This window comes from Sander lucioperca, chromosome 18 (assembly GCF_008315115.2).
Source record: "Sander lucioperca isolate FBNREF2018 chromosome 18, SLUC_FBN_1.2, whole genome shotgun sequence".
In the NCBI taxonomy this organism is placed as follows: Eukaryota; Metazoa; Chordata; class Actinopteri; order Perciformes; family Percidae; genus Sander; species Sander lucioperca.
This window is the reverse complement of record NC_050190.1, coordinates 13613850-13641543: the sequence shown is the minus strand read 5'-3', so window position 1 is coordinate 13641543 and position 27694 is coordinate 13613850. Positions and strand designations below refer to the sequence as shown.

The 27694-nt window shown below is 41.3% G+C and overlaps 2 protein-coding genes across 8 annotated transcripts in view; one reads left to right on the top strand and one right to left on the bottom strand.

Annotated features, from left to right (window-relative positions):
• tgfb3 (transforming growth factor, beta 3) overlaps positions 1-4023 on the top strand; it is an 11112-nt gene extending 7089 nt beyond the window's left edge. The window contains exons 5-7 of the mRNA XM_031278759.2: positions 2008-2164; positions 2712-2865; positions 2959-4023. Coding sequence (XP_031134619.1) covers positions 2008-2164; positions 2712-2865; positions 2959-3117 — 470 coding nt within the window. The 3' untranslated portion in view covers positions 3118-4023. The remainder of the gene's footprint in view (positions 1-2007; positions 2165-2711; positions 2866-2958) is intronic.
• Positions 4024-4169: 146 nt separating this feature from the next.
• Positions 4170-27694, bottom strand: part of ttll5 (tubulin tyrosine ligase-like family, member 5) — a 48697-nt gene continuing 25172 nt past the window's right edge. For 3 of the 7 annotated variants that reach the window (XM_031278675.2, XM_035994592.1, XM_031278678.2), the window contains 6 exons: positions 27483-27670; positions 24838-24977; positions 16067-16265; positions 11659-11879; positions 8292-8392; positions 4170-5716 (listed from right to left, as the gene is read on the bottom strand). In XM_031278675.2, coding sequence (XP_031134535.1) covers positions 5664-5716; positions 8292-8392; positions 11659-11879; positions 16067-16265; positions 24838-24977; positions 27483-27670 — 902 coding nt within the window. In that variant the 3' untranslated portion in view covers positions 4170-5663. Of the gene's footprint in view, positions 5720-8291; positions 8393-11658; positions 11880-16066; positions 16266-24837; positions 24978-27482; positions 27671-27694 lie in introns of all 7 variants that reach the window. The other 4 variants (XM_031278677.2, XM_031278679.2, XM_031278681.2 and 1 more) reach the window with 4 other exon arrangements.

Below are 27694 nucleotides of genomic sequence, written 5' to 3'. Positions count from 1 at the left end.
CCTCAGTGATGTTACAGAAATTCAGATGGTTTGGATTTGCATCGGCAAGCTTTGTTGTTTTTCCTAAAGCTTGTTAAAATTTCAAGTTAACAAGGTATCATGAAGGTGTTGAAAACGATATTGCTATGGTTTCAAACTGACAAACAGCCAGGCACATTTCTATAAACGTATGTGAGGAATATTATATTTGGGGGAAATAAAAATAGATCTCTAAAGCAAGGATGGCATTTAAATAAGAAATAAGTTTAAAAGAAATCAACAGTAGTAATGGTTACACTAATAGAATAGAATAGAATAGAATAGATTCAGTGGGATGTTCTTACTGTTTGCTCCTCAGGTTATGGCACGCAAAGACATAATGTGAAGTTGAAAGAACAGTACATTTTGAAAAATACACATTTGTTTTTTTGCGGTTAAACCGACATGAGAGTGGTATACCTCTTCTCACCTAACTGGCAGTAGGAAAGTAAATAAACATATTTCTCAAAATGTCAAACTATTTCTTTAAATATCTTGCATATCTCTCTCCCAGATTCATCTAATGTTTTCTGCTTTCATCACGTTTCAAATTAAATGTAATCAGGATCAATAACTCTTCAAGTATGCTGCTCTGATTAGATTTTTCCCTTTTTAAGAGCACATCTCATTCTCAATCTTGCCTATTGTGCAGGTTTCCAGCATTTTTCTGTTTCCTATGGCCAGACTGTGGTTGCTAAGTCTGTATTTGGTCTGGATTTCTCTCCGCTTTTCATCTCTCTCAGTGAAAATATTTTGTATTTATGATCAAGAGCAGATAAAATTTACGTCTGTTTGATTTGTCTAATATTCCAGATAGGCATCTCATGTTTGTTGAAAAAAAATTTTCATTGTGATTAGCGTTATTGAGGCAGTGCTAGTTTTAGGATGATTTGCATTAGTGGGTCTTAGGACCAGTTTATTGTAGGAGTTTGTTTGGGGCTCCAGGTTTAGTTTATAGTGCCTGTTTCAGTTGTTTCCAAAATGTCAGACTTATATTTGAATTATCAGTTATTATGTAATCATACTAAAATTGGAAAATGGCATGCATTGGTTGGTGTTCTGTTAATGTAAAATAGGATCCTACAAAACCATTCATACAGGGCAGCTATAGGACGCCCCATCTGGTGTTGCCATGTTGGCAGAGTGGACTTTATACTTCAATTCTACAAATGGTAGAGGTTTATTTGATGAAAGGAAATAAATAATATTTATATTTAATATATAAATATGTAAAATTAAACTCTTGAAACTTAAAGATACCTGAGGTCTTTATTTTGTCTCTTAATGTGCAGGGTATGTTCTAGTGCAGCGTTTCCTAGGATGAATGAAAATCTGGTTATAATACAATCACACTCACAATACTCTCCTTATTGTAAGACTGGTCTAAAAAAAGTTCCTTTTCATCCAGTCATCAACATGTTTCTCCAGCAGCAATACCTATTGAGGTCTTTTTGGTAGGATAATGGGTTTCCTTTCTAAGATGAAGAGAGAGACACAGAGCATGGGAATACAATTGATCTGGTATCTCACTTAGCACTGGGGCCCTCGGCCCTGGGAACACTCTCGACTGGCTTGGCCACAAGGAATGTGCTGCCACGGCGCTTAGACGCTTGGCCCCGAATTAAAGAGGGGCGTACATATCCAACAGCAGCATCTCTCCTGAGATATCCACTGCTTTAGCTATCAGTGGTAGATTGGATGAGCAGACACAGGCCCGGGGGGTGGAGGGGAGAGAGAACGGAGAAAAGGAGGAAGTTAGGGACCAGTGTTAAATAAGGAGAAGGGTGAAAACAGTGAGCCAAAAAATTAGTGAAGCCCTTTTTGGATATTACAGTATCCTTCTGTAAAAGTTACAGTTTACTACACTGATTAGAGTTAAGCTGTGGTTCAGCTCTTGAAGACATCTTTACAATTCTCAATAAATCTGCTGTATTTTAGTGCAGTTTTCCTTGGTATGCTCCAGACTGACTGATTGACTGTCTCCTTCAGGTATGGAAGCAGACTATGACGATCAGAGCCGTGTGAAAAAACAAAAGGAGCAGCTCTACCCCCACCTTATCCTCATGATGCTCCCTCCCCACAGGCTGGATGCCCAATCCTCCTCCCGCAGGCGTAAGCGGGCACTTGACACCAATTACTGCTTCAAGTAAGGCCATGGAAAATGTAATGCACTGCTTGGACTATAGTCTTTAACTTTGTTGAATAATTTCTCTGTCAGTTGTTTTGAGATTTGAACACTGGGCTAGGTAAAATATTGCAAATGGGGTATTGTCGAGTAGTACACCAGCCAAGGCAACATGAAATGGAAATATATCAGCTGTCACGTCTCAAAAAGATGGCTGGGAAGAAGAGTACATGGGCACAGAATAAGCTTGTTAATCACCTAGACGAGCATGACAGAGGTATTAGCTAATACAAGTCGGGATCTGTCCCAGTACTAGCAAACACCACCTCCTCTTACACGCTGTCTGCTCAGCTCTGGATTTCCTCTGTCAGGCTGACAGGCAGCACCAGAGACACCTGGGCTGACTCCAAGAGGGAAAATAAGGGCACACCTTAGAGTGGAATTCCTAAACTTCACTCTCATCTCTGGCTGTGTGCCCGTGGGGAGGAAAATGTATACAACTCTTAAAATTGTGTGTCATCTGTGAAATGAAGTGAGTGTAATCCTCTCTGTCCTCTCATGTCTGCAGCAATTATGAGGAGAACTGCTGTGTGCGACCACTATATATTAATTTCCGGCAGGATTTGGGCTGGAGGTGGATTCATCAGCCTGAAGGGTACTATGCCAACTTCTGCTCTGGTCCCTGTCCTTACCTACGCAGCGCAGACACCACTCACAGCTCGGTAAGACAAAGTGCCACAACACATGATAGTGTTGAATCTGTTTGGGGAAACGTGATTGCTGATCCCTATCTCCTTCCGCTCTTTCTTCCACAGCTGCTGAGCCTGTACAACACCTTAAACCCCGAAGCATCTGCCTCACCCTGCTGTGTTCCTCAGGACTTAGAGCCCCTCACCATCCTCTACTACGTGGGTCGCTCCCCCAAAGTCGAGCAGCTCTCCAACATGGTTGTCAAGTCCTGCAAGTGCAGCTAAACTTCAGGGCTTCGGGGCCCGGCTAGAGACGTGGGATGTGATGGCTCCCAGCACTACTCAGGAGCGGGTATGAGGGGTTAAAGGGGGCGCGGTACACTTTGCCCTCCACGAGTACCTATAACCCCTGCCTCAGCCTTGCCCGAGCTCTCTCTTTCACGAAAAAACTAAAATGCATTCCACACCCAATCATCGGCAGCATTTACCAGGAAGACTTGTCAAACACCACTTCACTAACGGCACTCTGAACCCATCAGACCTCCTCAGCAACCACCTTCTTGACATCAGTGTTTCTCTTTTTTTTTTTCTTCATATTTCAGCATTTTGAACAGCTTGTACCTCATAGTTAAATAACAAGAGGAACAGAACAATAATTGCCTTTCAATGACCACTGCATTCTTACGGACATAAAATAATTGCAGTCAAAAAGAGAAAATGACTGAGAATGCAGACTTAACTCAGCATAATAGGAATACATCAAAGAGGGTGAAACAAAAAAAAATATTGTTTGTTGAGAGCAAACACATCCCTCAGCTCTGACGCACAGGACACCTTCGAATGTCTGAGCTGGAAACCGACGCTGTGCACGCCACAGCTCCCTACACTGTTTGTTTAGGATTAAAATGCTGTTGAATTAAAATGACCTTAGGACAAAAAAAAACATGCTGGAAACCAACCTTTATTTTAAAGTAGTATTTCCATGGTTATGTTTACCTCTGTAATACAACAGGATGGTGATTCCAGGGATCGTTTTGTTTTGAAGTGAAGCCTTTCTGTTGTATGAGACGACGTATGTCACTAAGTGAACACTTAACTAGATCACTACCTGTAAATGTTTTTCTTATTACTCTTGGAAACACTTTTTTTTTAATTAAAAATGGACAGTTGGATAGAATTGTTCTAATTCCATTATTGTTGGAGTTTTTTGTTTGCAAGTATTTTAGAGCACTTTATTTTAAAGGGTAATAGGCTAAATTTGACCAAAGTGAAGAAATCAAAGTCCAGTGAGGGACAACCTCCAGTGTGCAGCATGTGTGGTGAACAAATACATTTACTGACATGATCAGCATGTTTTAATGTTTTTCAATGCTGTTTGATACAGACTGACAAGATGATTCCGAAAAATATTACATTTCCATGCATGTGTGTTGTAAACAATCAGCGACTAAACAGATGAAATGATCAGACTGTAAACAACTTTATATCACCACAGGAGAATATACACATTGATTTCAGATTCTACTGTTGGATTTTAGTAACACAGCATGCACTGGTATACTGTAGTAAAGGAAATCCATGACATTAAGTTTAACATCAATCACAAAAAAAAAAAAAATCCAATATCATCAAGTGTATTAAAACCAGTTCTGTTGTACTGCATTGAAAACTACAATCTGTGCAAAACCACTCTGATGATAATCATCAGTTGATATGACAATAACATGCATGACATTTAAATATTCTGACAAAGTCATCATAAACATATGCTGAATCTATTGATATATAACAGAGATGTTTGATTCTATTAACACGCCCTGAGTTAACTGTCTATATGGTCCCGAGTTACAGAATATCTATAAGGATATTGGTCTGCTAGTGCAGCATTAACCTTCATTGTAGGCTGTGCATAACCACATTTTCTATTTATGTTATGCTTTGAGCTACAGAAACGGCCAAAAAGGCCTTTTGGTGGACAATGTCCATTAAATAAATACTGATGCAATAATTTACTTATTAAACCAAAAATATTAAATTTGGTCCATCCAAGGAAAACAACAAGAATAATCACAAGCCCACTCTATTCTTGATATAAAACCTAAACATCCCAGCAACAGTATTACATCATCTGTGTAAACAGGGAACAAGGCATTAACCAATTGTATTTAAGCTCCTTTTTTAAGCCTACAAGCAAAGGATGCTATACTTGAACACATCCTTAGGCATTGACCATAGAGTACCATTTGGCAACAACTTGGTTTGGTGTCTAATGCAAGAAGACACTCATGAAAGAAACTTCTCTGCATGCTTGTCTGTTTGTATAACCTTTTAGTAAGATAAAATCTACATGAATGTCTAGTGGTGCACATGATACTGCATGAGCAAAAAAATAAAAAGTTGAATCTTGCAGTTAAAATGCCACTGGGGCATTGAAGAACCATCTGCTGAAGGCTATCTGTCAGTGAAATCTTTCTGTGGCATCAGTAGCATGGAGAGAATGAGGGCGGACAACTGTTGGGATATAGACTGAGTGTAGCCAAGAGGGGGTGAGGGGAGGGGGGCAAGGAGCTGAAAAGACCAATTGATGTTGAGCTGAGCAAACAAAATCCCAACCTGCGTCAAAGCTGGGCATTCCTGTCCTTGTAGACTATCCTCTTACATGTCTGTGGCTCTATCGTAGAGAAATTAATAGGACCCTGTTCGATGTCTGGCATGCTTTCATCTGCTGCTGTTGTCCTTTCCCAGAATACACCTCTCTGAGGATGTAGTTACATGCAGAGACACCTGTCAGGCCAGCAGAGGGGTAGGACGTGCCTCTGGTCGCTTTCATGTCATCTGTGAGTGGGCTCCTGGCCCTGGAACAGCTTGGGGTGAACAGAAAGACCTGGGAAGCAACAGATGAAAGTCAAATTATTAAAAAGAGGGACACCATGTGCACAAACAGAAATGTTAAGGTCAAACCTGAGTTTTACTTTAAAGGAGTACACTAAAACCCTCCCCCTCAACGTCTTGTTGATCTTTTGAATTTTGCTTGGTCAAGCCAAGCAGACCAGCGGATCTGCTCGGCCATCTCAGTGCTTAGCCCTCTCAGCCCCCTCGCTCCTCATCCTATCGGCTGGCTCACGGCCAGGCGTCCAGTAGAAAAGGCATTCCAAGTACAGTTAGAGCTGCCGTGTTTGTGCTCCCAAACAGTATTCCCTTTCATTCCCTCTCTGCACACTCTGTTTATGTTGGTGCTCTTTTACACCATGGGGCCTGACTGAGCAGGAAAACGAAAACATCTCCCTGACTTCCAATCCGATGACATGACCGCTGGAAGAAGCTTCCTCCATCTCAGCAAAAGAAAGATAAAGAGACAGTAGTGTCTCCAACATGTCCCACTCCAAGTGACACTTGGAAATGTTGGAAAGAAAAAGGTCTGGAAGGTGGAACAGAATAACAGTATTATCAGTTATCTACCATAATTATTCAACAGTTTGGATCTTTGTGTAATAATCAAAAAGGCGTATCAGTGATTGCCTCGAATCAAACATCCAATAACTTCCATAATACATCTGTAAAGGGGTTGACAGCCAATAACCATGTTCCTTTCCCAACAGGGCACCACACTCTTATTTTGATAGAGAGAGAGGCCTAAGTAATCCGCCCTGACATGATCAGACTCCCATTAAAATGGCACAAGTGCAGCATTCATTTTCTTCTCAAACTGAAGCAATACAGCTCCCCAGTCACCAGCTAGGGAGTACTGAGTACTTCAAGATAGGGTCAAGGGAAGCATTGTAAAACACATGTGGTCGATATAATCTAGGTTTGTAAGCTTTGGTAGATCCTCATCGAAACCCTCCCTTCATCTCATGTCAAAAATTACCAGAGAATAAGTGGGGAAGGAAAAGGGGGAATAATGGTGAGTGAGCAGGAAAACCTTTCAGAGGATAAAGGGAGAGTTGAGTTGAGTATGAGCAAAGAGAGGAAGAGATTAAGAGAGCGCACAAGAGAGAGATAAAGGGAGAGTGTGATTAATGACGGTTGACAGCTGATCATAGAGAATGCTCTCCATTTGGACTCGCTCTAACTCCCTGTCAGAGTCAATCAGGGGAGCTCAGTCATCTTGCTACAAAAGGTACACTGGGAAGGCAGAGAGACCTGACACACTCCTAAGCTCCACAAAGGCTGTTCCCCCTCTAATAACACCTCCCTCCACAACACCACACTGAGTCTCTGTTCAACTCCCAGTCCCATTCTAAATGCATGGTTTAACCTGCCTTGATAACTGGTATTGGTACTGGGAGACTTTTTTTTTTTTTAAAGTCAAGAGTGAGGCATCTCCCCCACCCTTTGCGCCCTGGACAACGGAAAAAATGCATTCATGAAATTCAGAAGCTTCTCCCAACGGATCCAGTTACAGTAATTGATGAGTTTATAAGATGTTTGTTCACTTAAGCCAGCCTTCATAGTTTTGAGGGGAAGAGGGAGAATAAAAAGAAATGTTCTGGTCACAGACACACTGGGGAAGAGAGAGACTGCATAGTGCACAGCTACTGTGTTTTTCCGACAAGCTGATTTCTGGGTCGGCTGGACTGTGCCACTCACATGATGTGATGAATGGTATGATTTGCTAATGCTAATGTATAGTCGGTCTATGGAAAAAGCTCTTGATCAGGCAAACAGATGTGTGCATCAGCGCTTAATATCACTGTTACTGCAATAAGCTCAACACTTTGCTCAGGATGGAAAGAGTTGTGGAAATAGGGCAGGATGACAGGGGCACACGTGAGTGCATTACTCATAATAAATTTAGCAAAGACTTACAAAGACATTTTTCATTCTCTTGGTGTAATTTCGGGGGTACAACTGGACGGCCTTTTTGGCGGACAGACAGTAATTACGACTGCGTAGGAATGACCAACAGATGGGAATTCCCGAACTGTTCCCATCACTGGATCTCATAACAAAAGAAAGATGTCATCACTGTAATGCCTCTTTATCCTTCAGCAGTAATCTGACCTCTAGTCCTGGACACATACAGACAATATGATCAAATAGCAAATTACAGAGAGTTTGTTTATGCCCATTCAGATCTGGCTGCTTCAACTCTACTTGCCATAAACTCTAAAGAGAGTTATTAAGTCATTGTAATATAATACAGTAAAACCTCACTTGTACTCTTTTAACAATAATGTAATTAAAGTTTGTACACTATTTATCATTATGTCAATATAGTTATGCTTTACAGTGTGCAAAATGCATTTACACATCCTGCACACCACTATGCGAGCAGGAGCTGGCTAAAAATATCCAGGGGTGTTTATCAGTTCTCCATGGGGAATGTCCACTATGCCTGGCTGTAATCACGGACACTGGCATAGAGAGGGCATAACTTCCCGCCTGCCCGAGGACGTCAGCACCAACAGGCCAAGTTACAGCACGGTACTAAGCGTGTGTAGAACTGCAGCACCCACCTGTTTTACCACAGATAGCTGTTTTACCACAGATAGCTTCGTAGACCACATGCTGACCGCTGGACACACTTCCACTGGCTGAACTCTCTGCGGACGTCTGCCTGTTAATAAAGAGACGCTAAGAGTCAGCGAAAAAGATCATTCAAGCGGCTATAGAACTGTATCTGAAAAGCAATGCTTATCTCCACAAGCTGAGTCAAAGCTATGAATTTATCCTAGAGCATTTTCCCTCTTAGAGCTGAATATCTAAATAAATAAATAGCTGAAAACTCTGTGTGTGTGTGTGTGTGTGTGTGTGTGTGTGTGTGTGTGTGCAGTCAGTGTGGAGGCTAGTGGGGGTTAAGTGTTTGCTGAGTGCCTCTCATGAGCTATTGTGACAAGAAGGGGGTAAATTCCTGCTCCTTGTCCTGGGTAAGGTGATTTTCACAAGAATATTGTGGTGATTGCTGACTATGTGGACCTGCAGGCAACGGCTACAGACACAGAAGGCGTATACATAGTCTTTCTTATAGGGCGAATAGTCAGTACAGTTGTGAGAACTTATCTCACAGGGCTTTATACAGGAGTCTGGAGATCGTAGACAGGGAATTACATGGCCCTTTTCACATAATCAGACAGCAAATACAGTGTTTTCAAAGAATAAACCATTATAAGAACTGGCGAAGCGTCAAGCAGGAGCAGACCCGTCTGTAACCTATACATTAAATCTGTATAGGGGGAACAATAAATAAAGCTTAGCTGGCATTAACCTCTCACCCCATAACAGCAGCTTGCCAAAGGAGCATTAACAAGGTAATGAGGGTACACACTGCCTCCTTGTAAGGGACTGCACAGTTGTTCTTTCATACCATTACACAACCACAAATAGAACTGGCCAACTTTTGTGTGGCATACGTCGACAGGAAGCAACCCCTTTCATATTGAAAGGGGGAAAAAACTTGACCTCTGGGTTCTTCACATCACTTTCTTTGTCAACAGTCTCTCAATCTGTCACTTCAAGAGTCAGGCAGCAGCCAAACACTGTAAGTAAGAACAAAATATGAACTTACAATATGCACAGATGAAATATAAGCCTAAAGTTGATTATTTTACACTACTCACAGAGAGCTGAAGTCATTGTGTAAACATAGCTGATGTGCAGTTTTACTTTTTTGTGCATTCAGGTAGCTAGCATGTCTTAATGTTATGCCGATTGACCAAAGGGGATAAAGTTTAACCATAAACACACTTTTGGCAGCTTCTGTGTGTATACAGTATCCTGTGAAAATAACTACTGTTGTGGCTGATTAATAGGGAGTGAAAGCAGCAGCAAGGCTGACATTAATGGTGCTGCTGTAATTGTCACCCTATTAGTAATGCCACACGACAGCCCGGGTTTCCGTAGTTTTAGCTGCGTCTGGCCAAACCTTACAAACAAAATACCAAACAGGCTCATTTATTTGTCTTACAAATTGCTCCTTTCAAAGCCTTCACTGAAGTCATACCACTTTGAGTCCTTGCAGCCCCTCGAGTTGGCAGCTGTGGTATGTTGATAGACCAGAGAGCCCTGCCCTGCTAAGTAGATACCAACATGAAGCACATTTGCTTCAAACAAGTGTACTGCATGTTTGCTGAGCTCAGAAATCAAATGCACTGCCACCTTTGGCAAGGTCTATCTAGCTTCTTTTAAACTTCAATTAAAAACTGAATGCTGACTTGTCACTCAGTCCAAGTCAGCAGATTCAGACAAAGTTGATTGAGGATTTTGTCTCCAAACAGAGGAAATAATTTGGCTGCATAGACAGAAATCTTCACTCCACTTTCTTTCCTAAACAAGACCAAAAACCAAATGTGATTCTGATAAATAGATTCAGCTCACAACTGTCAGTTCAGTGATCATCAGTGGTGTATTACTCATGGGAAAACCAGGCGAGGCCAGCGCTGGTAAATTTGTATCAAGCAACAGTTTTACAATTCAACAGCTGGCTAGAGGAAGGTGTTTGAAGGGCTGGATAACCTTGAACTGTCTAAATACACCCAGCACAGTGATTCTATTATAGGTTGGAGGAGCTTGGGCCTACAATGGGATGCATTTCAGATGTGCCTCAATAACAGAGGTATTGAGTTGCCCCTAAAAATGAGCGCTGGAAATAAAAGGAAGCAACTTATTATCCCCCCATTTTCTGCAAACAATCATCTCCTTTCTCCTGGACAGAGTTGACTTTCCTCTGTCATTCTTACTTTTCCCCTCTCTTTATTCTTTCTTTTCATTGTTTCCATCGGTGCATTTTTGGTACTGAAGCTTCCGTTTTTCCCACACTCTCCCCTGTCACACTGGTCGACCACAAAAATGCAGGACAGAGGAGAGTGTGAGGGGGCTCTGGAATTCCACATGCAGAGGGTAAACACAGCAACTGCCAGGAAGACACACACACATACAGACACACACACACACACACACACACACACACTCACACACACACACACACACACACACAGGAGCAAACACAGCACCTACCCGGCTGCCCTAACCTATTCTACAACCCCTGTGCTGCACCCCTGCCCTCTTAACTCTTCACTTGCTATGTACAGTTTGTACAGAAAGATGACTGTATGAATGTAACACGTCAGCAGAGAGAGGGCTTCGCTCAGCGCTTCCTGCTACTCTCAAACTCTACTGCTTAGAGTGTCAGCAATAAATGAATTAAGTCTCACATAATGGACAGTTAGATTGTTGACAACTCAGTAGGCTTCACTCATATACAATAGAAACCTTCCCTCTTACGCATTAGAGTGTGAAGCGCCTTTCACCACTACAACAGTGTGCTTTAAACAAACAATCAGTCCTGATCACAAAGGTTTACTGTTGTTGTGTAATTTGGCCAGATGTTGCAGTAATAAAGTCATAAAGTACGTGAGGGAAATAGCTGGCAGTTCAGCCCTGTTTCACTGCTTTCCTTTTATTTTTCCTTCTGTACTCTTCAGCTTATCTCCAAACCAAACAGGAATTAAACGGCGCACGGAGCCCGGGGCCCTTCCACTGAACCACGTTCTGTTTACGGTTCAGGCAGAAATCAGGCCTGTGATGAGGTTGTTTACTGAACAGGCAGATACACCCTGCGGCCAAAAGATTGGGAGCACTCCACTACATACATATTCTTACTCTCATTAGCATTAGCCATGTCCTCTTGAACTCATCGATTCCATGCACTTTGTCTCAATCCACAAGCAGCAGCCAATCAATGCCATCCCTACTGCAATCACTTAATGAGCTATAAATTGCATGGTGACTTTGTTAAACTCTCAGGTTTACTGGATTTAACTGGCATCAGGAGTCAGAAAAAAGTAAATCAGAAGTAAATGCATTCAGTTGGAAAGCTGGTCTTACTTTGTGAGGCGCTTTGTTGCTGTTTTCCTGATCTGTCCCTCTCTGGCAATGCTTGGTGGCTTTGGGGCGAGAACAGGACTAACACAGGTTGGGATGTGGCTGTGGCTGTGGCTGTGGCCATGACTGTGATTGGGCCGAACATGAAAGCTGGAGAGAAGGCAGCTGGATGAGTTTGTGGGAGCATGCATGTGTGGAGTACCTGTCTGGTCTGGAAATTGAGCCTAAAAAACAAGAAAGACAATTGTTATTCAAGGTCAGTGTCATTGAGATGGTAAAAAAAACTTTTTCAGATCAGTTTGTAATGATTGCCTTAATTGTAGTTTAACCTTTATGGGCAGTCAGTATAAGGCTGTCAGTACAGTAAGAGCAGCTACTAACAATGACTACTCACTGATCAACCATTATTCATCACAATGGGACAAAGCACTGCATAGATCAGCTAACTTCCACCTTATGCATCTTTGCTGTCAGCTTCATTCACAATTAACAAACAAACAGTTTGAGGTATCGGACATCTGTTGGATAAAAATTAATAATAAAGTATTAAAGGCAACAGACGTTACTTGTTAAACAAAGATAAAGACTGGATCAACTTCTCTGATATTGTGATAAACATATTTGATAATGGCTAGGTATGGTTTACTCGCAACTAAGTTGAACTGTTGTGTTTTTGACAAAACTCAAAATTGAATTCAAATTAACGGTCTGCAACTGACCAGTGTACATTACTTTAACTCATGTTAACTCAACAAAGGATAAGGATAAGTTGCAGGCCAGAAAATAACTTTGACCAAAGTTGGTGGAGCCAGAGGGATTACTGAAGTGATCCCAAAAATACGTGCCGGTATTTCTTGGACCCCTGCGGATGTTTTGAAATACAACTTTTTTTTCTTTTCTTTTTACAACAATAGAGATGCATCCATTACAGAGAAATGTCTACAATAGCAATTCCAGCACCGTTAGAGCTAGGTCCCTAAAAGATTGTCCCAGTAAGCCTGTTACTACCACTTCTACTGTACTATAGATATATTTTCAATACGTTGATATTAAAGGTAAGATAATAAAGATCGGGGAAGCTGTGGCTCGTGGTGTTCAATCCTAGGACCAATATATTAATATATGGAAATAAATGAATAAATGCCATACATCTGTGGTTGATTGTAAGCTGATGATAGCTGTTAGATACTTTGAAATCTACTTGGTCAAGAAATGTTAAAATGTAATACATGACAGGCAGACTTTCATTACACCCTATGTAAGACTGAATCTACAGGGTTTTATCTGCCTCAAATAGTAAACCTGCTCATAAAACAATTCTTAAAATCCCCTGTAACAGAGTCTTAAATAATGGTCAGGTGTCAGCTGTAAGAAAATGTAATGCACAGCCATGATTCAATTAAGAATTTAAGTGAATATAACTTTAATTATTATGATCTCCCAAAGCATTTTTAAGGTAATGTAAACATCGGACAAAATAGGTTTCATTTTTAACAAAAAACGTTTAATTTACCATATTCTTACCAAGTTTTAGTATTTAGAAGGAAGGCATGTGTTTAAAATAAAAACGGAATATTTTATTTGTTTTTGAGAATGGCATAGGTATTCAGAATTAAGTCAAAATTCATAGATATGGTTGTTTTGAATCAGGATATTCTCAATGTATAAGTGCCAATATTTTCCTTATGTATATAAATATATGTGTCATTGTCCCTGTATTGTGGATATTTTTGAAAGGATGTTACAATATGTATGTACTAAAAAATTTAAATCAAACTCAATTCCAAAAGAGGAATAAGGAAGTGCAATCACATTTGGAATGGGTAAGTCATAGGAATAAAAGTCTCTGATCATTTAGGTGAAATATCAAAGTGCTTGACATGAATTAGCGCAAATATTAATGAAATGCCATCCAGTATCAAAACAAGAACCTTTTTTGCAGTTGGCTGCACTGAAAAGCAAATTCTTCACATTATTTATTTGTTTGTACAATATCTCTTCAAAGGCTTAGGAAGGGGGGAAATACTGTTTTCTTTCTAAAATAATATTTTACAGCCATATTTCACTCTGTCCTTGTAGTGCTGGGGAATGCTTTGCATACATTCCTTCCACATCTCATGTCCATGCTATTTTCTCTGCAGCTTTATACGGCTATCTAACAAGCTAATGGTTTTCCAGCTTCACAGTGCTGCCGCTCAAAAGGCGACAGTGTGACAGGGAATATCTGATGTAATTTGTGTGTTGATAAATGAGAAGCTAAGTTTCCAGGTTGCAAGGCCTATGGCCGCAATTCAGTTTGAGCGGGACCAGTAAGGCCACCTTTCTTTGGTTGCCAGGTGGCACAGAGCCAAGCCTGTGGAGGAGCCGTGCAGTCTGCACCCAGTAACTGGAACGTGGACTCTTGCGCCCGGAACAGCCCCCTGTCTCTTTCTCTTCTCACAGAAGTACACACTCATACACATACATGTACATTAGCACTGACACTAGATGAAGCACTTCCTTTTGTGTCTTCAGTTGATCCAAAATGATCAATTAATTTTCCCGGGCGCCTGGGTAGCTCACCTGGTAGAGCAGGCGCCCATGTATAGAGGTTTACTCCTCCATGCAGCGGCCGCAGGTTCGACTCCACCCTGCGGCCCTTTGCTGCATGTCATTCCCCCTCTATCTCCCCTTTCATGTCTTCAGCCCCAAAAATGCCCCAAAAAATTATCTAAAAAAAAAAAACGTAAGGTGAGTTCAGCAATATAAAGTGCATTATTATCAAAAAGACCAAAGCCACTACTGAGTTGTCAAGTCACTGACTAATTCCTGGACCAATACACATTGCTAGGTCAGACTGGCAGAGAGACCCATGTGGGTGGAATGAATGGGTAGGGATGACAAGGATTTTAGGGAGGGATATCTGATTAAATGGTGAGACAACCATACCCCAGAGTCAGCCTTCCTATGACCTCAGTGTGTGACTGTTGAACAACAGGATGGCTCTGTTGTAAAGAACACATGCAGGAGTTTGATGGGACATGTCGGCAATAAGAGAAACTTGGTCAACTGTGTTCAGACTATAAGATGAGTGAAAAGGGGAATGGAACAGAGGGAAAGCATGGGATCACTTTCATAGAGTGTCTTGCATAAAGTTGCCAGACCTAGCCAAGAGAAATATCACCTCAATTGCATGAATTAAGGCTTAACCAAGACGATGAAAAAACAATGACGTGAGAGCAACTGCATTACTCAGGACAGATCGGAAAAAAGCGGGTGCATCCAATCATTCCACCCTGTAAGCTGTCCTATGGCACTCTCCTGTCTCAATTTCTCTCCATCCATACATGGACTCCACGGAATCCTCTGGAAAATGAATATGCTCTTCCTGTTAAGATCCTCTTTCAAAGCAACTATACAGAAAAAGAGGGGCCTTCCCTTTTTCTCTAAACATTCAAATTATGCTGCTCAAAGACCTCTATACCTCTCTAATCTCCCTCTAAAAACAGCCAAATCACATCTGTCACGGCTAGTCAGGCATGACTAAAAGGTTTTTTGTCGCTACATTACTACTGCTGAGAAAATCATATCCCAAAATGTTATTTGTGTTGTAATGGGATCACAAATGGAGCTCAAATCTGATATGAACTGTAAAGACTTCAAACTCATAATTGACTCTGTACCGGGGCCTCTCTGGTGCCCTCATGGGCAGCATTCCTTGATTCCTCACCTTCCAATATAAACCTAGCAGAGACACTTAGTCAAACAATGTAATCTTGGGGTGAGGAGTCATGTTCGGCTCTCCAGGAATGAGCTCCTGTTGAGGAGGGTATTCCCACCAAACACCATTTTGTGAAGTGGTTTGGAAAGAGTTTCTCAGAATAGCTTTGTAAATGCTAACATGAAAGCTTTCCCTTTTGATGTGGGTTTATTATACTATTTTGGACAGCACAGTGCTAAGAGAAGGAACAGACACAAATATGAGTTATAGCTCAATAGTTCTCATACACGTTCAGGTTTCATCCATGTGGTGTATATATTAAAGTAAGGCAACAAACGAAAACAAAAGGAGCTGAACAACGCATTTCTCTTAACTCTTTAACTAAATCTTAATTGAACAAAACAAAAAAGGCCTAAGAATTTTCAAGGGAACAAATATAATCAACAACAGATTCCAGTAACATGATGCCGTTGAGATTCACAGCTTCTAAACACCAGGGGCAGTAGTAAACAGGGAAATCATTTGTCCACCAAAGGACCAAGAATCAAGCCTGTGTGTCTGAAAGCAACTACCCAGCTATTGTGCACTTGAGGATTGGCAGCTCACTGTGCTCTGTAAACAGGACACTTTTAACATTAATCAGTGTAGTCAATAAAGTATCATATTTATCATGAAATATACTGGGGGGGGATCAAACAATCTCTTATATACCTGGTGTCTGCAATGGCTCTGGTCCAGAAATTGTCGAGACTGAAGTCTTTGCTGTTGCAGTTTCTGGATAGCAAACTGGAGCTGGTAGCTTCCTTGGGTGAGCTGGTAGCGCTGCTGGGGGTTCACCCCTGTCACCAAGCTATAGGCACTCTGCATCTGCCCATCCCAAAGACCCTCCTCATCTTTCAGTGGCCTGTGGCTTGGAGAGCAGAAATGAAGAGGTCAGTCAAAATTGAGAAAATCAAAATCAACAACAAAAAACACACACCGTTTTACACTTGCGACTTAATTGTACTCTAATAGAAATTGCACATCTATGAAGGTTGGATAAGCATCTATAACTCACCCTGAAGAAAAAAACAGTGTTCTTTAAAGAATAATTTGGGAAATATGCTCATTTGCTTTCTTGAGGAGAGTTAGATGTGAGGCCAGCTGCTGGTTAGCTTAGCTGAGCATAAACACTGTTAGGCAGATTTTTGTTGCCTTTGGACAGAGCCGGGCTAGCCATTTCCCTGTTTCCACTATCTATGCTAAGCTAAGATAACCGGCAGCTGGCTACAGCTTCATTTTGAGATCTTTTCATCTAACTCTCGGCAAGAAAGCAAATAAACGTATATCCCAAAATGTCTACTGTCTAATGTCAACTATTTTTTTTTTTAAAAGAAACTTTATTATTCCTCATATACAACCGTACAGTACAATTAAGTGAAATTCAATCTCTGCATTTAACCCATCCTAGCATCAGGAGCAGTGGACAGCCACATAGTGTCCGGGGAGCAACTTGGGGTTCAGTGTCTTGCTCAAGGACACTTTGACATGTGGCCAGAGGAGCCTGGGATCAAACCACCAATCTTGTGGTTGACCCACGTTGTGTGAAGCTGAGGTGTGACAATTCTACTATAGCCCAAAAATATTCTTTGTTATTAAACGACTGGTAGTTGAATACATTTTGGTGAGGGTTACTCCTATTTTAGACATAGAGGAGACAATGGAGGAAGAGGTGTGACAAAATAGCATTCTAGCATATATTGAGAGGTAGAAGTGCTAGCATAATGTTAAAATAATTACATACAAACGTCTCAAATGAAGCTAATACTGACAGATTACCGACCCGTCCTAATAGCTATTAATTACCTGCAAAATTGCAGGCAAGATGGTACAAGCTTCAGCGGCTCAATAGTGAGCCATAATAGCACAGTATTTGCTACCATCTTTTTCTTGTCAGTTATTTTACCATACAACCACGGCAGAGATGTGGCAGTAGCTTATTAACTCTCCCTTTTCCCTCCACATGTTGAGTTGCAACACCACCGACAAAAAATAAAAAAAACAAGACAGCTCACAGCGTCCCAGTCGGTGGATGCTGGGCCCACAGAAGCCTCAAGTCAAAGTGTGCAAATCAGAGTCAAAGTAGAGGGCAAGCCTGTAGCAAACACAGGCTGAACTAAAAACCTTTCCTCTTTGCCTCAGTGCTCCCCGAGCTTCACGTTCCATTCACATCACAAAGCCACAACCTGGAAAGCAAACCTTTTGACGAGCTCCACGAGTTTGTAACTGGATTATCTGTCATTAGAACTAAGCCTGTTTCAGCCTTTTTTCCTCCTTTTTGGCCCCTGTTAAAGCAATGAGGTGAGCCTCCCCTTCAGACACGCTTAAATTGAGTCTACATTGAGTCTGGTGTACTGCTGTATATGTATCTACTTAGCCAAAAATAATGCCATAAAGAGCACAATTGGGAGCTGCGAGGAAAAATATGAAAGAGAAAAAAAGACAGAGAGATACAAGTACAGTTAAAGAAATTGGAATTCTGGGGGTCATAATCACAAAAGAAATTCTTGGAAATTCCTCCCATTACGTGCAATAACATTTGTCCATTGGTCTAGAATAAGAGGAAACACTGTAGACTTAAAATCACAATAGCTGCTATATTTTTAGAGCCAAACTACGATAAGCTCTAAAATTAGAATTCAATTAATCTTGAACAACAATACACACTGTGGGATAATAATCTTGTGTGGCTCAAGTGAAAACATAGTCCTGCCCTGTGTGGCCAAACAAACACACAAGGGATCTTAAACTCATGTGAACATTATATCCGCCCATGCATTTCTCAGTTCACGTAATGGCACATACTGTATATTGCAAAAACAACTGGTGTGACCATGGGCCAATTCAATTTTTTTTAGCTTCTGGAAACAAAGACTTGTCTGTGAACCTCACAAGGCCAGAGATTCTACAACACCAGGAGACAAAACAAGAACTCGTTCTTTGTTTACAGCAGTCATTTCCTTTAGCTTGGCTACAGTTTGCACACCGGACCACAGGGACCTTCAGTGCTACCATTTTATTAGCACAAGGTCTAAAACAGACTATTGCTCCGGTCACGAGCATGTGCTTTCCACGAGTACAATGTCGCTGTAGGGCCCCAAGGAGAAGTCTTTTCAGACAGGGCTTGTCAACACAACACCACACAAAAAACACTATAGATCCCCAAGAATTTCTAACACAGTGACCAATGAAATAGGGGGAAAAAATGAAGGAGAGAAGAACAGTTTTACATCTGAGTTTCTCATCACTAGTACAGCACATGTGTGGAGCTCCGACAACCTGGGACCTCCCTCCCTGCCGGACTGCTGCTCACTGGTGTCAGCTTACTCCCCGCTGTGCTCGCCATCCTATAATATGCTGATATGACTTGCTGTAGAACAACACAGCAGTGCCAGTTGAGCACATGTGTGGCATCAATCTAACTCAGTGTGAATGTGGGAAAATGGACAGCCTGAGATGACATCATGGCACTGTATCTCAAAGCCCTGCCTGCTCAGTGTAAACATTAATCGCCTCAAGAGTGTGAGGGTATTTCCAGCCATTACTGAGTTTTTTGTTTACCTTGTTCTATTGCATCAACCTGAAACTCAATAGAACTGTCCTTAAAATACAGAAAATGACTAGTATCTGGGGATTTGTTGTGGGAGAAGTCTAGACAGGGATGCTGATACTTTATTAAGTGCAGTGGGATCCTGAAACTACCAGAGGTCTATTGTAAAAAAAATGGTTTACAGGCTTATATATATATATATATATATATATATATATATATATATATATATATAAAAAGTAACTTTTAACATATCACTTGGCCCTGTTGTATTTGGAAGTGATGTTACAGCCGGTGATGCTGCAGCGACTTCCTGTTGTTTACATAGTTGATTGCTTTTGACTGGGAGGCACTACAGATGTATCCTCACAACCAATTTACATATTACTAGTCTTTACTAGTTAAGACATTTATCAAGTTTAATGGTGAGCAGGATTTCGTAAATCACTAGATTAAAACTAGCAAGTAGTTACTAAGAGATTACTTAGGAATGACATTATACAAAAACGTATCCTTTTGTCCTGATCTGTTAGCAACCTGAGTGTCACATTTGACAACACCGCAAAATGGGTGACATATTCTTACTAATACTGCACACTGTGGCACATGTACTGCTGTTAAGGTGTGCGCATCTGCTGAATAACATCAATCCATTTACTGGAATTTCAGTAGGTAAGGTTAGCTTAGGTTCTCCCTCCTATTACCACATCTGGCTCCAATCAATGTGAATAAAAACTTCTCTTCTTTTAAATTCAAAGGAAGAGAGACATCAAATCAATTTTGTGTGGACTTCGTCCTCCATCAAAGAAGTTTTACATTCTCACCAGAGCTTTTCTGATTAGTTGGGTTATTGGTTCAGCCAATGGGTTGTCATAAAATCCTTTGGAATGGTATGTCCTTAAGAAATTCAACCAAGTCAAACATCAATCTAACAGAGTATTGAACAGAACTAAAAATACCCTGCATAAGCAGGGTTGCGGTATTTCTCAGTTCTAGCTGTGCTGGAGTGAACGTAACACTGCAGAGGTAATAGGTTTGCGGTCATTTGTACGTGCAGCGAGAAGAAAATGGGGAGGCCATTTTTGTGGCCAGGATGCTAACGCAGCTCAAGATACATTAATAAGTGTTCACATGACTAATACATGTGGAGAAGATCAAACATGACCTGCTTCTGACTTAATACAAGACTAACTTTATCACAAACTCAAACTGCAACTGTAAAAGCAAACCAAATCATCCAAAACTAAGAATGAATAAGCCATAAATAAGATTCTACTTTGAAAAATTACCAAATTATTATGATAAGGACAACTTTTCCATCTCAAAATGTGCAGAAGTAACCAAACACAACAAACTGGTTGTTGTTTTTTGACTGTAGTCTGAATGTCTGACTGTCTGAGTGATTTAAACTGCTCACATCATTTCACAAGTACGTTGAATGGAAATCATAAACGTTTCAGGAGGTCCAACACCGGAAACGATTCCCCAGCTCACTGTGGATGTATGAAGACGTGCAGTATGGTTCAAAGCCCTCTGGTTGTCAGCATACTGGAGGCAGGCAGCGGCTCTCAGAGTGCTGATGAAGCATACCTGGTAGATCCTGGCAGCACTACTTCAAAGAGCCATGCTACTCTTTGAAACCCATCATACTTCACCCCTGTGGTTGCTTAAAGAGCCAGTGTGCTTAACAGTTTCAGTATGTTTGGCACAAACCATTGGCCCAAGTGTAGGGGGGGGGACCACAGGAAATTCTGTGTTATAAGAAACAGCGCCGAGGTGAAATCAAGGCAATTTATCCTAATATCTTATTAAAGGCATTTCACTGCAATAAGAGGTGAATGCCAAACCAAGGGCTGGGAGTACTGGGGTACAAGAGAGCTTTATGTATTGCAAGCCAGTGACAAATGGGAAGATAAAGGGAGCTGTGTATTTTCTAGAGAGATGTAAAATAAGCTTTCTAACAAAAACAACTGTATATTCCTCCTTCTATGAATTATTAAGCTGAAATGTGAAAAGCTGAAATGTAAAGCTGTACTAAAATGTATTTTGTGATGAATGAGGTGTCAAAACAATATAGGAAAAAACCAAATATAAGGGGAATGACTAAATTGAGAGAAAAAATGTATGATCCAATCAAAGCACTAGAGCTCTAAAGTTAAATGGGAGATCAAAAGGTGACTTCTGTTTCCTCAGTATTATATGTAAAACCTGCGTGAGGCTATCCATAAAATTATAAATTCTATTAAATCTCTCTTCTTGCTTTGTGGAAATAAAAACATTTTAAAAAGGGAAAAGGCCAGACATTTCTGGAATTCCATGACAGCCCGATACATAAGGAAGGGCAGGACTGGAAAAACAGAGACCAAGATCAAGGCCAAGCTGTCTGAGACATTGTAACTCACATATCAAGACAAAAATAAAAGTGGAGTAACCATAGATGCTTAACCCTCAATAAATTACACCTTTAAATAGCCACTTTAGTGTCCCGGCCTGGTACCACAGAGCATGAGCGTGTGATCATATTCTGTCCTTCTGTTTCCTTTCTTCTCTCCTCAGAGCAATGCGAGAGAGGTGAGATATGGGGTGAGGAAGGGGGGCAGGGGAGATGTCAATGGTTGCAGAGCATTGAGCAGACAGACTATGTGGGTGTTGACATAACCCCCTCAGCACTGCCTCCACCCCGCCAACGCAATGTTTTAAGCTGCCAGCATGCTTCACACACTCCCGACACTCCGCGGCCAAATCTAGTGTTACTCAGCTCCACAAAGCACTATTAAAAAGAGAATAAAATGCCCATTTCCAGGCACATATTGAACTAGCCTGCCCAAAGGAGTGTTGGCACTCCACAATCCTTTTCCAAAGACTAACAATCTTCAATCTAAAAATTCATCAGAGACCATTAAAAAAGCATTTAGATTCTATTGAGTGTGACCAAATAGGCTACTACAATATAAGTGTCTACAGTAAATACTTGTGTAAAGTTGATTACAGAGAAAATCCTCAGGACATTAATTTGGCCAAAGTGAATAATACTTGATAGGTGAACAGCTTTTCTTTCTTTCAAACCCTTCAATACAAGAATGAAAAAAGCAACTCAACTATAGTATTTGAACTCTTTAGGCCTCATGACGTATTCTGAAAAACAAGAATGGCTGTTAATGCCAACTACAATGTGTTGGTGTACATCAGTGCAGCATCTCAGACTCAAGGCTCTCAGAGGAAAAATATGCTGTTTTCCTTGGCAGTGAACCCCATTGAGACTGTAACGCTGAGACGTAACTGTAACTACTCCTTCACTGCTGCCTCAGGGGAGGGCGAATAAATAGTGCACTTGAGCACAATGGTGAAATTTGACCATAAGGAGCTCTCTGGAGCACTTATAAGGGAGCAGAGGTGTGGTGAATGCTAAATTCAAAAGTGGAGTAATAGAGAAGGAACTGTAACAATTTCCACAAAACAAAAATAGTTCAAGTCCAACTGAAATCACATTTAGTATAAATTCCAACAATTTAATATAAAACTAATATTTAAATAAAATATACATTTCAAACTGGTTTCTGTTTTTAATCAAAGGAGAATGAAGGAAAAGTATATATATACTATAGTAGAAAAATAATAATTTCAGTTGGACTTAAAGATGATGCAGAAATGACACCTTTCTCTTTCTGATATGAAAAAATACCCCAACTTTTATTCAAAGAGCAGAATATTTACAACTTATTTTCAGATGAATTATGTGTGCTCTTCAAAATTGCTGTTTCCTGTGAAAGATGCTGTTTACTTCACATGATTATGCACAGACCCTCAAAGTAAAAAAAAAAGAAAAAAAAAAGAAGAAATGGACAATAGTTACATAGATACACTTTTAAAACTTTTTCTCTCCCAATACAAATTCCAGTATTTTTTAGGTTAGGTTATCTGCCAATGCCACGTACCAATCTGATACCAGTGCTCCCACTTTCCCATCTTAGAGATACCTACAGTATATCACACAGCGCAAAACCCACTGGAATCACTTTTATACATAACATTGTTGTGGCACTAAAAACTGAGGATTGTGGAAACACTGAAACACTTTACCTAATGAGGATCAGTCACACCATGTCCGATACCCTTGACTATGCCTTTAATGTATATATTTGTATGCCTTGAATGTGTATATATATATATATATATATATATATATATATATATATACACTACTCACAAAAAGTCAGGGATATTCGGCTTTCGGGAGAAATTTCAGGATGAACCTAAAATCCACTATAACCTTTACAGGTGAACTTAATGTGACCTTCTATAAACTTTTGAATGTGTATGTCCAACAGTTCAATGTTTCAGTACTTTCTGCACAACTTGCTGTTCTCTAACTAGGAGCTTAACGGCAAAATTCACAACAGGTGTTTGATCCTAACCTGACTCCACCAGATGAATTGCTTCACATTTGCTTGGCATATCCATCCATCAGACTGATCTGCGAGTGGAAAACTGGAGCTCGCGAGATCAGGACGGTCTCACGAGGCTAGTTTGATCCATGAATCGACCAATACATATCCTGGTTCAATTAGAATTGGTATTTAAACAGTCCTCCTCATCATGCTGTTCACATTTTGACATCATGAGACCAAGACGACACCTAACAATTAATCAACAGTACCTCGCCATTGCGAGGCTTCAAACAGGATGTTCTCAGACAGAAGTGGCCACTGAGCTTAGAGTGTCACTGAGTGTCATCAGCAGGTTGCAACAGAGATACAGAGAGACTGGAAGAGTCACAGAAAGGCATAGAAGTGGACACCCATTGGCCACATCCCACACTGATGACGGATTCATTGTGAACAGTGCCCTGTGGAACCAGATGATGAATGCCACTCAACTCCAGGCACATTTAAGGGAGGTGAGAGGCACCCAAGTGTCACGTCAGACCATTCGAAACCATTTACATCAGCATGGTCTGCGTGCTAGACGACCTGCAAGGGTACCTGACCACACCACCAGGCACAGGCGTCATCGTCTTGCTGAACGAGGGACCAGTGGGCCTCAGTGCTGTTCTCTGATGAAAGTCGATTCACGTTGAGCAGAAATGATGGCCGCCAACAAGGTTGGAGATGTCAAGGAGAGCGTTATGCATCAGCCACCGTTGTCACCAGACGACCCTTTGGTGGTGGTGGTGGTGTTACAGTGTGGGCAGGTGTGTCTAGTCAATACAGAGCTGCCCTACACTTTCTGAATGGTACAGTGACAAGCCCATACTACCTGAATAACATCATTAATCCAGTCATTGTGCCCCTGCATGAACAACACAGGCCTAATTTCATCTTCATGGACGACAATGCTCCAGCTCATCGAGGTCGCATCATTAGGGAACGGCTGCTGGAGACTGGGGTACCTCAAATGGAGTGGCCTGCACTTTCGCCAGACCTGAATCCCATAGAAAACCTATGGGATCAGCTGAGTCGCCGTGTTGAGGCTCGTAACACTGTACCCCAGAACCTCAATGACCTGAGGGTCGCCCTTCAAGAGGAGTGGGCTGCCATGCCTCAGCAGACAATAACTCGACTTGTGGACATCATGAGACGTTGTTGTCAAGCTGTAATTGATGCTCAAGGGCACATGGCAAGTTATTGAGACATTGACATTTTTTGTTGTGGTATACCCACCACTGTTGTTGGCTTTTGTTTCAATACATTTTTTGAGATGAGGAAATCGCCATTGCATGCTTCTACTTAAATGCCCTACTTTCATGATATAATACCACCGTAGCTTGAACTTTTTACATTTTCCATAAATTTCACCCGAAAGCCAGATATCCCTAACTTTTTGTGAGTAGTGTGTACTGTATATAGAGCCTTGTTTATTAATCCCTGCTAATGCTACATGTCTGTGGACTCACCTAGTTCTGCTATATAGATCTGTTCCAGAATGAACAGCTTTCACTGGCCCTTGGGTTGTAGCAGCAGTGTGCCGCATTTTCGGGTTCAGTGTGACGCTCTCTCTGCCCAGCATCCTGTTTGCCAGGTTCAGGTTGGTTAACTGTGGGCAGAGGAAAACACTTCAACAGATGATTCAACTCAAACCAATTTAAAGTCATTTTCTTTACAGTTACTGTATTAAGAAGATCTAGGTACTTACTAACAAAATCAATGTTAAGTCAAGTTACTTCAACCAAGCATCCCACTTCTAGTCCCAATGTCTAAAGCAATGGAAATGCTTGATAAATAAGCACTCATATTGTGTTCCTCCCTACATCGACCACTTCATTCTCTTGTCTCTGGGGGCTATGTGAAATGTACACACAGCACATGGCAGAGCTAGTCTCCGCTCAGCACTAAATCCAGGTGGTCCCCTCCCCCCTTCTCCATCTCTGACAGAATCAGCTATCATGACTCGCCAGCCCAAATCTGTTTACGACTACTGTAGCAACTGCACCTCTGTACTGCTCTGTACTACCCTGGGAATTATTTTCAGTGCTAATAGGAGAATAAATTATACTGCTGTGGCATTTTATTTACTTTATTTCCTCCTGTGGAATAAATAGTCCGATGGGAAAATTGTAATGCTGCCAAGCCTTGTACGACGTGAAAAAATGTGTCAACATGGTGTTACACAGCCTTAGCTTTCCTGTAAGTTACTTATTAAGGTAGACTGGGCGTCTTCTTACAAACTGTCTGATTTAAACTGAGGAAATGAAAACACCATGTGGGTACCATTATTGCTGGGCTTTTGGACAAATTGTCATTGATCATGACAAGAGATAAAAACAATTTATAGATATATCCACCATAAAAAAATTGTTCTTTACGACATAAGGCACAGTTACTATCGTCTAGTCCAGTGGTTCCCAACCTTTTTTCCTTGGCCCCTACTTATGTCTAAGAAAAGCTGAGCCCCCCCTCCGAAACCGAAGTTGAGGTAACTCTCGAGATAGAGCCTTACTTTCTTTTTTGATACAGAGGAGTTATCAGCACTTTTACGTTTCTCCGCTGTGTTTCATTCATAAAATAGTGATGCCGTGGCGGCAGGAAAAATGAGGATGATAGTAGCTAGCAGCTGACCTGATGACAGCAAGGGCCACAGGTTAAGAGGTCCCTGAGGTTTGGCCTACTAAGTAGCCTGCCTACAATTTTAAGAGAGAACAAAAATATATAGTTTTTATACAGACTTTTGTATACATTATATATTCTAGTGTATTATCATAATTTGTTTAACATGTGCAAATATTTTTTTTTTACCTCAACCTCAAACCAGATAAAGACTTGCGCACCCCCTGTGATCTTTTCCGCCCCCTGAGGGGTCCCCGGACCCCAGGTTGGGAACCACTGGTCTAGTCAGTGTATATAATTGACGTAATGCCCCACCTTCTAAGGTTGTGTTCACCGGCTTCACAGTGTAACAAGGATGTCTTATAATGATGTTTTGTACATAAACATACGCACATATGTATGCTGGAAGGATTCATATCTACGCATCACAGCACAGGAGTATATTAATTTTATTAATGTTGCTGGCTTTACTCAATTTCCGTTTCGGTTTTGTTTACATGTGGTCTAGCATGAGAGTGAGTAATCACTTAAACCTTAGAGGTCAACTAGTGCAACAGGGTGTTGTTCGTGTTTACAACATTCTCCATTTACTTCAGCAAGTGATTTAATGACTTCAAATCTGAGCCCTAAAAAAACACAAAATGTACTCTAAACCTTGAAGTGCAAAACACTGTTTTAACACACTATTTTACTGCAAAATAAACAGCTGCCATGCCCAGGATTAACTATTCATAAGAAATACAGCAAACACCTTTAAGATAGACAGAATGATGTACAGTCGAAAGGAAGCCATAAAATCTGCAGTCTGTGTGGTCTGGTGCCATCACAAAAAAAATTGAGAGACAAAATCCAGTGAGGCAGAGGAGGAGGAGGAAGAGGAGAAAGAGGAGGAGGGAAGAAAGGTTTGGGGAATATAGGAGAAGGTGGTGATGGAGCCAATGGAGCTGCAGCTCCCCTGCTCAGTGCCAATTTGCTACATTCCTCTATTTATAAGCATCAATTACCACAAAAAAGTGGCTGCTTGTTAAGTATCAACAGAAATCACTCCCCCATGGTGCATCTGATAATGAGACCTCACACAGAGCTGAGGCTTGATGCGGCTCACCACTGTTTAGGCCAGCCAGCTTTAAACCCCAGTTCCAGGCCCACCCCCGCACCAACCCCAGCCCACAGACTGCAGGCGAGCCGAGGACTGAAGGAGAAAGGTGCACGGTACAAGGCAGCAGACCCTCCGGCTCCAACAGGTCTGCAAAAAGAATAAGCAGCTAGATGCCGCCAATCAGCATGGGGTCAGAGCCAGGTTTACGCATCAACACAGAGAAATATCAGAGACCTCACAGTGAGAGACTACTGCAGCGGGCCCAGATTCTTCTTCCTTACATGAAACATTACACAGATCAGTTTACAGTTGCTTAATAACAATGAAACGTCCTGCTCCAGGTGGGAGTAGTTGTTGGCTCAGTGAACCATAGAGGTAAAAACCCAATAAACTCACGTGTTGTGTCAGCAGGTTGATGTGACTGGAGCTGGCATAGTGGCGAGCTACCTGCTTGTCAGCCAGCTTTTGCAGGGCTGAGATGAAGGCCTGCTGGTTAGACTGGGCTTGGGCAGACAGGGAGCTTAACTCCTTTAATGTCCCTGCGGAGTTTGACTTCAGCTTACTGGAAGTGCTCCTCCGGATAACTGACAAACAGAATAGCAAAAGAC